The sequence below is a fragment of the Balearica regulorum genome, chromosome 4 (genome assembly GCF_011004875.1).
Source record: "Balearica regulorum gibbericeps isolate bBalReg1 chromosome 4, bBalReg1.pri, whole genome shotgun sequence".
NCBI classification, from domain to species: domain Eukaryota; kingdom Metazoa; phylum Chordata; class Aves; order Gruiformes; family Gruidae; genus Balearica; species Balearica regulorum.
The window spans coordinates 49,538,898-49,556,504 of NC_046187.1; the positions used below are offsets into that span (position 1 = coordinate 49,538,898).

General features: G+C 36.4%; 1 protein-coding gene across 10 annotated transcripts in view; it reads right to left on the minus strand.

Annotated features, from left to right (window-relative positions):
• Positions 1 to 4,861: 4,861 nt before the first annotated feature.
• The window catches only part of MICU3 (mitochondrial calcium uptake family member 3), a 54,209-nt gene continuing 41,463 nt past the window's right edge, over positions 4,862 to 17,607 (minus strand). For 6 of the 10 annotated variants that reach the window (XM_075752070.1, XM_075752065.1, XM_075752069.1 and 3 more), the window contains 3 exons: positions 15,589 to 15,697; positions 15,159 to 15,316; positions 4,862 to 5,764 (listed from right to left, as the gene is read on the minus strand). In XM_075752070.1, the coding sequence (XP_075608185.1) occupies positions 5,654 to 5,764; positions 15,159 to 15,316; positions 15,589 to 15,697 (378 nt within the window). In that variant the 3' untranslated portion in view covers positions 4,862 to 5,653. Of the gene's footprint in view, positions 5,765 to 12,087; positions 12,164 to 15,158; positions 15,317 to 15,588; positions 15,698 to 17,607 lie in introns of all 10 variants that reach the window. The other 4 variants (XM_075752072.1, XM_075752068.1, XM_075752071.1 and 1 more) reach the window with 1 other exon arrangement.

The following is a 17,607-nucleotide window of genomic DNA, read 5'->3' on the forward strand; positions in this document are numbered from 1 at the left end:
TAACTTTTCCACAATGTGGAAAATTGCCTGGTTCTCCACAAGAGAGGCTCATTTAGCTCCTTCTCAAGTAATGAAGTCCTTCCTGGAATTCCTTATTGCTACCCCTGGATTGATACAATACTATATTTGTCATAGAGTCTGCCTCCAGGGAAGTTGTTTAAAGTTGTATTTGGGCTTATTATCCACCCACTCCTCTGTTACTTTCAGCAGTAATTTTTTCTTGCTTTTTTCCCATATATATTAATCTTGGAGTTTTCATTCCCCTGCTGCTTCCCCTTTTGCCAATTAAGGTGGGAAAAATGGGAAAAATTTAAACCAGTTCTACTGTACATGTCTCTATTTAGGCAAAAATCACAAGCCCTAGAGTGGAAAGCCCCAAAAGAGCGGTGTGGAAGAAACCTTATCCCATCCAGGGATGTCCCATGCCGTGTTCACTGATCCAGTGGTTTCTGCCCTTTGTAATAGAAGTTACGTGGCTTAATGGTTGACTCCAAAAGCAGGCACCAAAATGTAAAACTATCAGTCTGACAACCTCTTTTTTTTTAGATCAGCACAACTTAACCCCACTTTTACACAGCTAATGCCCTGAAATGCCTTGGCAGGGCTGAGCAGCTCAGTGTCTTGGTCACACTTCCAGGTTTGATCGCTGCCCAGGGATGCGATACCTTTCCATGTTCGTGCTTTCTATTGCTGGGGATCCTGACAATATGCCTCCGCACAAAATGCAGTGACAGCCACAATTTCTTTCTTTCCAGTTCCCATGGAAGTGTTTTAATTGCCAGTGTGTAGGCCAGTTTTGGCAATTTGTCTGCTGTCTTTATAAAATGGTATAGAAAAGGATGCAAGATTCACGGAAGCAGGGTGAGTGCGTGCTTTGGCAGCCTCTCAAGGGCGTCTGCCCCAAACAGGGACTTCTGGATTCCAGTCCCTGCTTCTTGTACTGGGTTTTGTCAAGCGGTTTCCAACTGCAAGGACATGTTCTCTTCGCAAGCTACGTTATCTCTGGCAAGAAGCCTAACTTGACAGCAACTACCACAGCAGCTCAAGTCTCTCTCCATCCACTGCCTTTATCTCGCTCTGCATCTCTCCTTCAGGCAATGTATTTCCAACCCCTCTCACAGGCTGTCCCAGCGCTTTTGTAACGGGGAGCTGTTTTCATTGAGTTCCATCTATACGTACCTGGGTGGGTTTTTTGGCTGTGTTCATTTCTAACCGAGCTATCTCACACCCCCGTCACACACGTGCTACTGGCCATGAAAGAAAGCGCATGCGAACGCACAGCTCCCAGGAGTAACATCTCACAACGTCCCTGTACTCTGCACTGCCTGGTTAACTAGTTTAGCTAGTTTGCTGATTTTTAAACAGTTTGCAGTATTTCTGGATCCTGTGCAATTCTCTGCATGCATTCATTAGAGAGCCTAGGTGACTAACTTAAGGCTCGCTATTTTACTGCAGAGATTTGAATTCCTGAAAGTTTATTTTTACAGCGCTACACTTTTTTGAACCTTGCTTGCAGCCTCCAAATCAGGGTTAGAGTGTGTTAGTGTTTCCAACCAGAACTTACAACCTCAGGCAAATCACTTAAACACACTTAACAGTAAAGCCACTTATTAAAAAAGCATGGCTTATGAGTATGATGGCTTAAAAAGGAGAAGGATTCTAAATTTATTGTCAGAAGAAAACTGTAAATGAAAAGTTATTTGCAATGGATAGCTATGAAACAGGAGCTGGAAAAGTTCCTGTGCAATGATATTAATTTCATTTAATTTCTTTTTAAACTAAGGTGGACATATAAATGGGTAACTCAGCTCTTTGTACTTTTTTTAAAAAACCCACAGGAGTAATAGTTTATTTGCTTACATTGAATAAACAGAAACATATTACTAAAACTTAAATGTGTTTAGTATGGTGCTGTTTCTGTGTATGTTTATATATATAAAATTAGGTATTATATATTAAGATTTTTAAATGAGTGCTAAGATTTTTATGGAACACTCCTAGCTAATAATAATGTTCCTCTGTGGGAGGGATTTATAAGTCAAACTAGCAGTAAAAATTAACATTACCCATTCAAGATTAAAGCACACCCCCATGTATTTAATTGTGTGTGTAAAAAAAAGAATATATCCAAGGGCACCATCTGCTGACAGGTTTGGGGTGCCAAATGCTTTAATGGATTTTCAGATATGGGGAAAAAACTTTACATTCAGACCTCACATATATTAGAAACTAGTTTTTTCTTGATTTTGAGGGGAGCACAGACTTGGTATTGCTACAAAGCAGTTTTGTTTGGGATTTATTTTTTGAATAGTGAGCTTTTGGCCCGATTCTTTTCCTTCTGCAAGTATTAGTCTGGAGTTCTTTTGCTAGAAACTGTCTTGAAAGTGTCCTCAGTGTGACAAGACAGCAAGACACATCATTACCTGAAGAATATTATGCAATGTTGAATCAAAGTGAAAATTTCCTCTATCATTTTTTCCTCATTTTGTTTCAAAGCATCTTATCCTGATGCTTAGGTGGAAAAGAGGAGATCAAACAACTATAGAAAACCAGGCAGTATGACCAACAATATGCTGTAAGTCACTGTGAAATAGTATTTCTTTTTTTTCAGGCTGATAACTTTCTTCTCTGGCATACAATACATGCATTTGCAGTGGAAGTAATTTGTATCGACTTACTGTCAAAATGCGCAAGGAGGGAAACTGCCAGTGTGATTTTAAACATCAGATTAGCAAGGAGCAGCTTACAGTACAGGATATTCTACTGGGAGCTAGGAATTCATCAGAGCTCAGATGGAAGTTGGCATCACAAAGCTACCCAAGGCTGCAAGTTTAATAGTTATTGGTTTATCACAATTTACAGCTGGTCCGGACATCAGGGGGCAGTTCCTAAGCATCCACTGATCGTCATCTTCTATTATTACAGTTTTCTTAACTTACAGAAGAGAACAAGAGCTGGTTTTACAAAAAAGCCTTCATTTATGCAACTATCACATCATTTAGTTGCAGCGCACAAATGTTCTCTGCTGCCAGGAATTTGATGGATTTTGAATAAGGTTTTATTGAGCACAGTGACTGCTGCTATCCGAGGGGTGCCTCTGTAGCAGATGGCATGTCCCATTACCCTGCTTTGTTTTCACCCGTCTGTCCTTGCACTTCTAGCTCTTTTATATGGAATTCTGTGGCAGAAAAGCAAAGCTACCTAAAGAAAAGACCGAAAAAAGCAAAAAAGTGTATTTTTTGTGATGGTGAGATGCTCCAATTCAAAACACTTGTACATTCGTGTTACACAGAAAGACTTTTTTTATGACAAAAGAATTTGAATGATACAGACTGCAGAAAAAATTAGTTTCAAGTGCATTTATTTTGAAATAAACAAGAATATTATATGCATATATTCATATTTGTATTAAATAACTTATTATTAAATATAAGAAAAAATACTCTTAAAAACTAATCTGACACTTTCACATTCTAGTTTATATTAAGTGACTATAGTTAGGAAATATATAGAAAAATGATAAAATTGTCTCAAGCCAGCCATAAAAGCAAAGTGCACTATTGCCTAGGGCAGCGGAGGAGCAAAGTGATGATGGTGCTGCCGCTTCCTCCACGGGGAGGATTACTGTGAGTGGGCGGCAGTGAATGCCAAGGAAGGAGGGGAACCCCTTCACTGACTCCCTACCCTTTCTTCCCATTTTTTTGTCCTTCATCACTGAAGTAGCAAACTGGGTTTTGCATATGCTGACAAGAAGCAGTGAGACAGTTCTGCGTACCAAGACGATACACTGAATACAAGTAATTCCCTAAAAGATCAGACAGGGGTTGCAGCTTATCCGTGTTCTGTTGTGTCTTTGTCCCAATTTATTTAACTTTTCTTTTTGTTGGTAGTTTAAGGGTGCCAAGGTGGAAATTCGGTAAGTATTTATCATGAAATAATAACTAAAGTAGCATCCTTCAAAAGCTTTCTGAACTGGCTTTTTCTCAGATAAAAGCCACACCCAGCACATTTTTTCCCAAGATTCCCACAGTGGAATTTCTTAAAAAAATCTTCCTTTTTTTAGCAGAGATTAAAAATACTGAATTTAGAGTAAGATTTAACTCAGATGTACTTACACAGATGCTGTACAGCTTTTCTATTCACATGTGATGTAAGATGGTATTTGAGCAACATGTGCGCTAAATATTATTTTGAGAAGTCTGCTTACAGGTATTTGGAGTAAGAAAAGATTTAAAACCATTAATTTGGTTCCATTTTAACTGTCAGACACCACCAAATATTTGCCTTTCCGATAACAATTTATTGACATTAGTTTTACTGTGTGTGTATTCAGCTAGAAATATTTCAAGGCACAGATTGTCCCTAAATGGCATACAGAGTAATGTCCAGTGAACCTTTCCAAGAAGGATATAAGAAATACGTGTTTGTGTTTGTTTGGGTTTAATTCACACTACCTATCAATCATCCTGAAAGGGAGTAAGAAAAAGCGCTGCTGCTGAATAGCAAAAAAACCCTCTAGCGAACATGAAACCCAAATATAACAGTGTTATTACCACTGTTTCAGTAACATCGAAACCTACAGGGCATGAAAGGGCATGGTGCTACCGATTGCCTGCAGTCTCCATTACCTTTGTAAGGCCTAATTTATGTCTCATATTTGATGCGTAATATTCAAATAATATCACTTAGTGAGTGTTGCTCTGTACTGCTGCATGCATTCATGTTTTGTTTTGCTTTTTGTTTTACACAAACACAACTTATTTACTGTTTTTCAGATACCACATTCCAGAGTAGCAAATTGAACAACTATAATTTCTACTCAGTGCCACATCTTACTTCATATAAAAGTGAACTACTCACAAGAAACACATGAAGTTTTACTCTACCAGAAATGTATCAATAAATTTATATGTATGGCAGTAAAATTCATAATAAATATCACAAAGTGTGTCTTACTTCACGTGAATACGAACATTTTGACTTTTCTTCAACATTCTGCTCGTAAGACACCTTAAAATCTGTACTATTTTTTAAAAAGGATAAATTAATAAACATAATAGTAAGACTTGGAGAATCTGAACATTATAGTCCGTACAGTACCTTTCCTAGGTAAATACCTATCATTCACATTATAAACTTAACAGCTTTATCTTTTTAAAGTAACAGCTTTGTTAGATTCTAAGAATTTAATTTGTACATTCAACTTGTATATAATTGTTACGCTACTTCGTGTATTCTCATTCCCAATTTAGCAGGAATTTTTAATAGTGCTCTTCTGAAAGCAAATTCACAGTCTAAGCTGATGTGGGGCAGTTTCTCTTCATTGCCAAAACTTTTGCCTACCCAGGTGTAAAAGTTGTTTTTGTTTTCTTTTAAATGACAAACATATCTCAAAATAATAAAAAATAATGTTCAAAATATATTCTTTAAAAAGAAAGACTTCTGCCAATCAGGTGATAGTTTGTCGTTTAACTAAAATACAGCCTTAAAAGTCATTGGAAGAGTTGATGATCACTACATTAAGTGGAAAAGAAGTCCTGTGTTTTCTACTGCAGCTGGAAGATTCACAATTCACCTGGGTTAGTTTGTTCTTCATTAAGAATTCATAGGAATAAACAGTTCTAGCCAGTGCAGATAATCCTTCTTTCATCCTTTATCTCAGCATATCTCGTCTCCGAAATTGCTTCCATAGATCTCTGAGATGTTCACTGGTTACCGTCATCACACAGGAGTAATATTCTTTCCAACCATACTTTGGAGTCTCCTGTGAAAAGTGAAAACATACAATTGGACAAAGATATCCTTCACTAAATTCCTTAATACTACGTTAAATTTTACTCAGATTCATATACACTAGATACATGTTTTACTATTAAAATCATCAAAGATCAAATACTTCCATGGCTCAGAAGTACTTCTGTAAAATAAGGGTTATAAATCCATACACAGGTTAACTACTCAAAATGCATCCTCACCTCACAGCACACAGTTAGCATTCAACAATAGCCTACGTATATTAAAATCTGTAAGAAAGGATTTCCTCTTTATTCGGGTATGTCTTGCTCTCTAGTTTTGTTTCACTTCTTCATGTCGATGCTGTACTAAAAAATTCACCTCTAACACTAAATAAAAAGCATAGAAAATTACTGACGTTCATGAAACTGAGGCATTAGCAAAAGCCAAATACAAAATAGGTAGATGATACGAAAGCTTCTTTATACTAGGTTACCTTAATCCTGAACTGCATTGTAGTTCACTGACATTGGTAAGTGCCCACTGAATGGCGAGGAGTATCATCCAAAGGCTGGCCTGGGAGATTCACTAAACTCTACCCTGTCTGCAGTTATCACTGGATCTCATTATTTCTTCCGCTATTCCTAACTTCACAAGCCCATTTTGATAGTAAGCACAGAAAGATGGAGAGGGGCTAAATATTACATCAACTGGGGAAAGAGGCTAAGGAACAGAAATTGTAATTAAGTCAGAAGCATTTACAAGTAATTTTAAATTGTAATCCATCTTAGGAATTAAGTCTGATGTCTGGAGGTAAATGGTTAGAGTGTCAAGGCTGGAAGCTTGTTTTGGTTGAACCGAGTGAAGAAGTTAAAAATATTGCAACACTGCAGTATATTAAACCCAACCATTAAAGGGTGAAGCCTATATTTAATTTATTCTTATTACTTATCTTGCATAATTAAAAAGCATAGAACATTATGCAGAAGTTGTAAATATTCAGAAAACAATCTAATCCACAGCAATACATAATCCAGACTTTAAATGAAATATTAGAAACAATACTTACACGAATGCATAATTAAGTTTGAGATTTATGGTTAAACTTATAAAAAAAATGCATTACTTGCAAAATGCATTGCATTATTTAAGAAAAGCACATTCAGTTGATTAACCAGTGCTTTGAGATATGCGTTTATTTTTTATTTTATGAAATAGGTTCAGATAAATGTTCATGAAAAGCAGTAAAAGAAACAGTGAAGTACATTAACTGTTCATCTACTTATTTCTAATGTATGGATTGTTGTTGTATCTACTCTCAGTGTACCAAATGCATGGAAAGAACATTTTGTCCACATACTCTGCAATGCTTTCACATTTCACTGGAACGCTTTCCTCCCACTGCACCCACATATGTTTTTAAGGTTCTAGTCAGTTTTAGGATCAAAAGTCTGAGTTCTGTAATTTCCAGTTACTTTTGTAAGATGAGTCAGGTGTGCCTGTCACACACTTCTCACTTTATTTGCTTTAGAGAAGAGGTAAGCAACAATTTCTTCAACTAACAAGCAGCAGCACCTTCAGGTTTTTTTAAAGCTATCTCTTACAATAGTTGTATTCAACTACTGTATATTGGGAAAGTATGGAAATCAAAAGCTTTCAAAGTATTAACTACATGGCACATCTTAATGTTGCTTGACTGAATGAAGTATTTATAGAAGACAGCAATTTATTGTTGAAACATGACTAGTGATGAGGTTCTGAATCCATGCTTGAGTCTTTCACGTCTCTCAAAATGAAATTTCCTTCCCCAATCAGTCCCAAGACTCTGTTTGTAGCTATTAACTATTACTTCCTAAAAAACTTGAATCAGAACTTTAGAAGCCCCACAAAATTTAGAACATCTAGAAAACAGTTCTTTTAATGCAAATATTGTAAGATTTTCAAGAAATTACTGTGACTTACAACTTATTTTCTAGATTTACAATTGTGACATACAATATTTTCAATACTTTAGATGTGAACAAAACTGGAATTATAGCTTAAGTACCTATTACAGGTTCTAGGCACACAAATAGTTTAGCGACCAGTACTTTCAGCTGGACTTGACTCCCTCCTGAAGCTGGCCTCTAGCATCCTTCTTTGGAAATAACTCTGAAAGGGTTTTGTTAGAAATTTCCTAGATAACCCTTCTGTATGGCATTCGAGGTAGAGCTCTCCTCTCAGCTCTGTTTGGCAGTTCCCTACCAAGATGTTTTTTTCTGTTCTCCCTACAGTATACGCGAGGGAGTACCTGCCGATGCTGAGTCAGGCTGCGTGCCTTGCAGGGAGCGCTCCGCAGAAAGACAAGCTCTCCAAGAACACTGCCAGCTGTTTGGACCACATAGAGCTCATACAGCTGTTGCCCCAAGGAGAGTTTTTCATTATTTATTATAAGGGTATAACATTTTTTACACTGTGAAGTAAATTGCATTAGTGCAATTTAGAGATACGTAATGTACAGCACAGCATGCTGTTTATCCCTTTTCAGGATGCAGATTCAAAGTACGGTATAATCTGTGGTACGTAGGCCAAGTGTCCTAATCTCTTTCATCAGGGTTCTACATTTACCACAGAAAGTGTATCAAAGCACACGCAATAATCTGTACATTTATATTTGGAACAAAGTAAAATTAAGAGTAATTGTGTTGCACTTTGGGATGTAATTGCAGCAGATTTTTACATTTCACATACATTTATGTGTTTCTTTGTACATCAGACTGAAATTTAATTACTCAATTGAAATTGCTCAATTTCAAATCTCCAATGATTCTGTCTTTATTATCTTTTCAATTTGTAAACTAAATAGAAAATAATTATTTTTAGAATTATGTAAATCTTCACACTGTACGGCAAAGACAGAATTAGTTCTGTTCTCCTCCACACTAACGAACTCCAAATCACGTGTTTTAGCTAAAAAGTTTCCATTCACTGACACTTGCAACAAACTTGACAAATCTGATGAAATATTACAAATTATGTAATGTTTTGCACAAAAAGGAACTCCAAATAGCTAACAACTGGATACGTCATCACAAGAGACAAGGAGCAGTTGCTCAACTGAAGAGCAGTAGCTCACTAACATGTCTGCAAGGAAGAGGGAATTTTATATATACGAGGTTTACACTGTATTCTTCAATGCACAGGCAACAGATACCTGATGGAGTTGTACACAAGCAAGCTTATAGGTACCAGAAGCATTCTTGTTACAGCATTCAGGAGCTCCAGGTGGGAAGAAGAGCAGGGTAAATAACCAGCAACCACTACACTATGTCAGTGAGGCGGCCTGTAGCCAGGTCGTGCACTGAGAACTAACCTAGTTCCTTTGTACTGTCTCCCAGTGCATAGTGGAGACATCATTATTCAACTTTAAATTTTTTTCTTGAGAATGATTTTATACAGAGTGAACAAAAATCTCCCTTTATAAATATCCACTGTGGTTTTTTTTCCCCAGTTTACTCCATCTCAACAGATTAATGAATCAATTTATTGCCTGAGTTCAGATCTCTGTCAAGGTGTCCAGGTAAATAAACTTGATGTTTTTACCACCATCTCTCTTTTTGTCACCAAGCTAATTGTATTTGCCTTGTTATTAGACACTGGATTCTTTTGTGTCACACTGCATTTTACTCCAGTTGGGCACATACCCTTCACTGAAATGAGTAGGAAAGCATTGTGACTGTGTAACATTTTGCCAGTTTTCCTGTAAAGACTGTTCCCTATCTTGAAAAGTTCACAGTTTAAATAATACTTAACATGCAATTACAATGTAGGGTATGGCAGAATTAGTGGAGACAAAACGACAAAGTACTTCTAAAAGAATGATTTTTACAAAGACATGGGAAAGGAAATGTCCTGGTTTCAGCTGGGGTAGTTAGTTTTCTTCCTAGCAGCTGGTATAGTGTTGCGGTTTGGATTTATGCTGAGAACAGTGTTGATAACACACTGATGTTTTAGTTGTTGCCAAGCAGTCAAGGCCTTTTCAGCATCTCATACTGCCCTGTCAGAGAAAGTGGGGGGCACCCAAGAAGCTGGGAGGGGACACAGCTAGGACAGCTGACCCAAACTGGCCAAAGGACTATTCCATACCATATGACGTCATGCTCAGTATGTAACTGGGGGTTGACCAGGACGTGGTGCAGCTTCAGAACTAGCTAAGCATCAGCTTTGGGTGGTGAGCAATTGCGCTGTGCATCCCTTGTTCCGTATATTTATTGTTATTGCTGTTATTATTATTATTAATAATTATCTTCCTTTTCTGTCCTACTAAATGGTCTTTGTCTCAACCCACAAGTTTTACCTTTTTCTTTTCAATCCTCTGCCCCATCCTACTGGGGAGGGAACGAACAGCTGTGTGGTTGTTTTAGCTGCCTGCCAGGTTAAACCACGACAGGAAGAAAGGAAGAGCCGAAGTTTCAAAGAGATTAAATTACATAAAATTAATCTAAAGCATGAATTTCTTCTTATGTGATTGGTGAGTTGGATTACTAAAATGTTGTTTTAACTATTTTATTAGTCATTTACACTTCCCATTAATCAGGTGGAGAAACCAGATGCTTTGTTAAGATCAAATTTCCTTTTTCTGTTCCTCACATATTAGTACCATGCTTCAGTATGTGGTTTATACTCATAAAGAGGAAGTAGAATTAAAAAAAATGTTATTAGTTAATCAAATAATAAAGAAATAATCCTATGGATGCTAAATTTTAGAAGAGAAGAGCATATGCAGATCAAACAAACAGAACTGTTGTCGTCTTTCCAGGAGGACAAATCAGCTGCGTAAGCCTGGATGTGCCCCAAGATATCTTTACTCCTGAATTTCAAAGAACCAGCCTGTTCAAAAATTGGGACACTTCATGGAAAAAAAACAAATGGTGTGAAGATCCAAAAGAACACAATTTAGAATATATGACATGCTGTGCCACAGGAACAGGTCAATAGTTAAGATATAATCCCTCTACCTTACCGATCTTGCACAGGGGTCTACAAAAGAAAAACATCAGTGGGACTGGTGAGCTGGTGGGCTGAGTAAACAGACCTCACCTCTCATCCTTACAGACTTACATTTTTGACGGTGCTAGAAGCCAACCATCACCTCAAATAAACAGGATCCAAGAAACTTCTGCTTAGTGTACCTATATTCCTTTCCTGCCATGCTGTTTCACGGTTAGGGAAGAAAGATTTAAACCAGCAGCCCAGCATGGTCACTGGCATACAAGTGCTCAGAGAGGTACATGAAAGGAAAGGAGAGGATTCAGAAGGTCAGATGCCAATATGCTGATGTATGGAGGCATCTGAATATGGTTATTTGACAAGAAATATCAGCTTAATATTGTGCCTCAGAATTAAAAACAGAGGAGGAATGACAGTCAAACTCTCCTGGCTGAGAAGCATGAGACATGCTGGCTACTCCACGGGGTCCGCTCACACCACACCACTGGCTTTGGGGCTGTGTTTGTCACGGCATACGTATCTTTGTTCCTCCCCACTGCAAAATAATGCATCTGGGACCTACATTAGCTGTTAACAGCCTTCGTAGTAACTACTGCAAAGTCTATAAATATAGATATTAAAAAAGAGCTGGCACCAAAACTTTAAATTGCAAAGGAGCAAACTCTTGCTTTATGTAAGAAGAGAAATGTCTACTAACACATTTCTGCTGTGTCCACCGTGCGACAAACAGTTTCACAATATGGCTACAGAATACACCCCCCCCCCCCCCCAGTTTTTACGCTGAAACCCACAATACAATCTAATTGTAGGCCTGAATATTCATGTGGTGTATATGCAGATACAGCCATGGTGGTCATGTGTGGGCACAGCGCCGATTTTTGAAAATTGCTGGTATAGCATTAATTGAGCCAAAGCCACGTTACTGTTTTCAAAAGTGTAACTGTATAAATCAAAGTAGAATCCAGTTACTAACAGTCTCTCAGGAAAAAAAATCTGCCTCTACAGTCTTCATTGGTATATCCTTATTTGCTATAGGCACCTGAGAAATTACTTGAAAAGTGGTCACAGGACAGACAGAAAACAGCAACAGAAACTACAAAAGAATACTTTTCCTTATTTCGAACGTAATACAAAATCACAGCTGGCTTACAAAACAGTGACAGTACAAGTCAGTCATTGCCAACTCCAGAATAAAATTCTATTGCTTCAGTCAAAAACACAATGTGATGCTTTGAACTACTACATTGCTTACAGTCAGATAACCTATTCCTGAATTTTGGAACGGGAAACAAAGCAGTGACAGTTTAACATTCAGCCATTCCTGCAAGCATGCCAGCACACTCAGACTGGGCGGCTAACACATACCGTCATTTTATCTGCTATAGAGTTCCTTCCTCACGCAGGATTTGAAAGTAGTATACCTCTGTATAGGTTTGTAGCCCTGTGGAGCAGAAGATGGAGAAGTGCGCAGATGCAGACAACATGTGAAGGCAGCCAGAGGTAAGCATAAGACAACGGTATCATGAAAATACAAAAAAATGGCTTTAAGTGACAAATAGCTAGAAGATACAGTATATTTTGTGCTAGGTAAAATGCTTACCATTTAGTCATTAAGTTCCAAATCTTTCAGTTTAAAAGTGGAATTTATAAAGGAAAGGGAATCTTCTTATATATTTTTGAATTAAAAAAAGAAATAACTATTTTAAACCAAACAGCAAACAAAAATAAAGCTTTTCATGTCTGCAAATTTTAAGAAGTTTATGGCAATACTTTGACTGACCACTTGATGGCAGCTTAATATACTAGTTTGTTTCAAACTACTAAAACAAAAAAAAGGTTCTGGATTATACTACTATATTCCTGAAATACATAAATTTCATTTGATTAACTCTTTAAGACATTTACTTTTCCAGAACTGTACCTAAAATAGATCTTAAAATGAATATTTATTATGTTCCTATAAGGGATAGTACCTGATCTTTCTCAAGTTTATAAGTTTATAGCTAAGCTTTTAAATAGGACAAAGTTGGTAGGTACTGACTGACCTTTCAGAACTCCAGTTTCATCAGACTTGTGTAACGCTTAGCTCTTAAGTATGTTTGCTTTAGTCAGACTATGTAACTACAAAATGCCTTTTTCTAAAATACACTGTCCTCGTATCAAGTTATGTGAAGCCTTCAAGATTCTTCTGGGCAAACATTTTAGTATAACAACTTTTGAAAAAGTTGAATTACTAAGTATAAGATTTAATTGTAAAATCATACTTCAAATCACAGGCCTATTTTAAACTGTTAATTTTTAGATGTTTTTAGAGTGATACTCAGAGACTACACTGATTTCGGCAGATGTTAACTGTAGGATAGTTAACATTAAAATCAGGCATTTACACTTTATAAACAGGTTTAAATTTCTCATGGCAAAAATTTCCATGTTGCCACAAAATATTGCATAAGCAGAAGCTATAATGTTCTTTTATCTGTATAATGGAACTGACCAAATCTTAATATGGATTTGAAACACAGTTATTAACAAAGAAAAGGTTAGTGATTTGTTAGTTTTGATTTAGCACAAGACAACATTTGAGCCCTCCACATTGTAGGAGCAAGAGGGTAAACTTTTACTTGTTCTGGCCACACTAAGCAGAAACAATAGGAAGCAATTAATGACACTTGACGCCAATTTGTTCTGGGCAAAAGGTTCTTACCTGTTTTCTTCTTTTCATTCTAAACTAAGATTGGGATGGGTGGGGGGTGTTTATTAAACTGAAAAGGCAAATTTTTGTGGAGTTTTTACTATTACCGACTCGTGGAAAAATCAGGTTTATGTGACACTTACAAACTTACTGGAAATCATAATTCCTAAGTTTGGTACTGTAATTGTCTTGCAATACTACTGATCAGTGAAGAAAATGGATTTTTCTGAATAATCTAACAAGTCTGCATGTAGGCATGTCTGAATATAACTGAATTGTAGGACCAAATCATGATCATCTCCTATGCAATCCAGGAGATATATCTAATTAAAATTAGCCATATCATTTATGAAAGGCGGTGCTATTCTTCTGAACATCCTTGGCTACTCTTTATAGCTCTTTTACAGTCCACTGGAATATTTTATAGTGGCCTAGGCAAAAGAAAGATACATGCATAAGACTGAATAGTGCTGGATGATATATATTCTTAAGGATTGTATGTGATTTCTGTCATGCATTTTGTGAAATAGGAACATATAATACATTTACAAGAATTACTTAGTAAGCAGACTGTTTTCTCATTAAATTAACATACACTGCACACTTACAATTAGTAAACAATTAAAACACATAGCTGAACATCTTGAAACGGTTATGAAACAATCATCATTCCCACACCATAATAAAAGGAATTGAAGACCAACAAGGAAATAAGTTTGTTACAAATTCAGTGGTTGTTACCCACATTTTACATTCAATCATAATATTACAATAAAAACAAGTAAACTATTAGACTCAACACCACTTTACAGCAAGTTCTAAAATTATATTTAGGAAGCTAACTAAAAATGGCTAAAATTGCACTGCAGAAATAACATACTGAAATGTGAATTTAGGAACCATAATACAGTTTATGTCTAAGATATTAGGTTGTCAGTAAGAACACCATTTTACATTTAGTTAAAAATGTTAACATCTGTCACATGAAGAAAAAAATGTGACTTTTATTGATCTACTCTAATTAAAAATTTTTCTGCTACTATAAAATTTCCCTGTACTACTCCAGAACCGGAAGAGGGCAGCAAGGCCTACACATTCACCTACAAGGCAAAGCATGATTTACAAGCTTGTTCCCTATGAAAATTTTCTCCAAGTAATTTCCTGCCCTCTAGCCTCTTGTAATTTAATGTACAGGGTTAAATTATAAAATGCAACTTTGAACTAGAAGATAGCATTGTTCAGCACCACTTCAGTAATTCTTTATTTGAAAATTAGAACTATCTTCTGCTGCAACCCTTTCCAACAGTCAGAATGAACACTGGGTATTTTAAATAATGTTTTAGAAGAGCCAATGGTTGACCTTTAACTAAACTGCCCGAGTTTGAGAGAGACAAACTCTCTTTTCCCTGCAAACAACCCAGACGTAATTGCTACCCTTGTTAAAATTCTTAATGCCAATCTACCAATCACACAATACAGAAGAAGTGACAGTATGCAGAGGATTTCTCATCTCCAATTTGAGTAATATAAAGGTACATTATGTCCTCTTTCTTGCTTTCTAATAAGCAAATCAAGAATTTAAGAAGGAATTTACCTTACAGACTGCTTCAGGATTTCTATAAAACATATGTCTTTAAACATACGGACTGTTGGTTTGCAATGTACTGGTGCTATAGATGCTTAAGTAAGTATTGGTTAGCAGTAAAAAGTCAACTACGACAACTATAAAAACTAGAATCCTTACCCTGAACCCTCGATTGAGTCTGTCTTTCATAATGCCGATAAATTCTTTGTAACTCAACTGGTCATCTCTGTCAACGTCAAAAATCTTGAACACTGTGTTCACCAAATGTGGTGAAAGCTTCACACCCGTGGCTACATACACAGCACGTTTGAATTCATCTGCATAAAGAGAACATCAGAAGAAAAAACAAAATACATTAATCCTACTTTGTGAACAACGTATTATGAAATACAAGTAAACTTTTAACTTTAGTTTTCACATTTAAACACTCGAAAAAATATAAAAACACCTTCTCCTCTCAAAGCTGGAGTCCTAGCCTTTTTAGCCTTTTACCTGAGACATTAAAACTACAAACTAGGAATCACAGAAATTTTTGTATTTTTAATATTTGTATTTATCAACAGATTTTTATAAAAATATAAATACTTACCTTGACCTATGGAACGACTTGCAAAATTATACATTTGCATTGCAATTGTAAAGTCTTCTAGGTTGTTCAAGAATTGGAAAAATGATCTAAATTCGTCAAATGTGATACCCTAAAAAATGAAAGAACAATATGCACCATGAGAATTATCCGTAGTGATGACAACTGAATAAACAAACCTTGCAGTTTACATATGTCTACTTCATTTAAGGATAATACACCCATTGAAAAAAAATAGTGGTTTGTACTGAATGGCAATAAAGAATTGGAGTCTCCTGAGGAATGCAAGATGTCTTTCCTCTTTACACTGCAACGGATAGCAATTCTTACCCAAAAAGCAGTCCAAAATATCACTCCATTGCTTAAGGCAATCTTTAAGAATTCCAGAATTAATACGATATGGTAGGTAGTATTGAGAATGAGAGTCTAGGTTTGTATGAATATTGGAATATGTTTACCAATGAAAACCTGCAAACCACTATCACATATACATGAGTGTGTGTGCTCACATTAATACATTGAATGAATTCATAAATACATGTTATGAACTAACTTAAGCTCTGTACTTTAAGGTGAAGTTTTTACATATCCAGATTTAGACACCTAGGTCTCTTCAGCTGATACTCCAAGTATCAAGTACTGCAGGATTTGCCCAGCTTTTTGAAAAATCTTGTGCATTTTGACCAGACTTCAGAATATCTTCTGCGAAAGTTTCTCTGAAAGTACTATTGTTAAAAGAGCTTACTTTCTCTTCTTTTCTTATGATATTTGTTCTGCTTTTCTCTCAGCTACAAATCAAAAATCCCAATAAACTATCTCTAAATCAATTTTGAAAGAGACCTTAAACAGATATTTTTAACATAATACTGTTAAAATAAAAGACTTGTAACAGGCGTCCACCCACTTGAGATGTAAACCACAGCTTAAGTGATCCTACCTAAGCTCTAGCTAAGACTTAAAAACTGTTTGGAGAGCTTGACCCACCTTCATCATGAATTGCTTTTCTCAACAAGCATATTTGTTCTCTGTTTCATTCTCTGCAATTGGGAGGAAACTCTCATAGACACAAGAAGAACCACCTCCTTATTCTCCTTTAAATTTTTATCTTAAAAGCTTAATTTACTAATACTAACCAATATTGTCTTCTTGTTTTGTTGTACTTGACATCTAATAGTTTATGTTCAAGTTCTGTCTCTTGCACTCTGTTTAGACTGAAAACTCTTTGGAACAGGAATAATTTTGTCACATATTGTGAAATACTTAGATTGGTGACACCTCAGTCCCTATCTAGGACCCTCAGGTACTATGGCAAAACAGCAGTAATAGAAAATAGCCATCAAAATCTTGAGCTGGCATTTTTAGGTTCACAATGATTTTTAAAAGTCCGTAATTTGCACCAATTTGTCTGTAAAGATTCAAACAGCAGTAATAGAAAATAGCCATCAAAATCTTGAGCTGGCATTTTTAGGTTCACAATGATTTTTAAAAGTCCGTAATTTGCACCAATTTGTCTGTAAAGATTCTGAATGTGGGAGATATTGTAAGAGGTCAGGCTACCACAAAAAAACCTGTCTCTTTCCATATAACTAGAGAGGAAATGGTCAGTCTAGAAGGAAAGTAGCCTTGCATAGGTAAGGCTGAGAACCACTGGTCTACAAAAAAGCTGTTTTGCAGCTTCTGTGTTTCCTACAGTAATGAAATCTGCTGCCATGAGTTGACACTGGAGATGACGCAGGGAGACAAAGGAGCCACACCTGCAGTCCATGGCTAAACGGTACATACTCCACAACATTTCAGCAATGAGAAAAATATCTGGCTTCATTTAGGAGTTCTACAATTTCTGCTGAAATCGTCTCCAATCATAAATGCTTATTTCCTCTCAAAGAAAAACAGCAAAGGACACAAAAGAGGCAGAAGGGAAGGCAAAATAACACTCAAAGAGAGTTGGGGATATGGCAGTCTACTGCCTCTCTCCTTTCCTAGGACCATATTTTGTTCAGCTGGTAACTGTAGTAACATTTT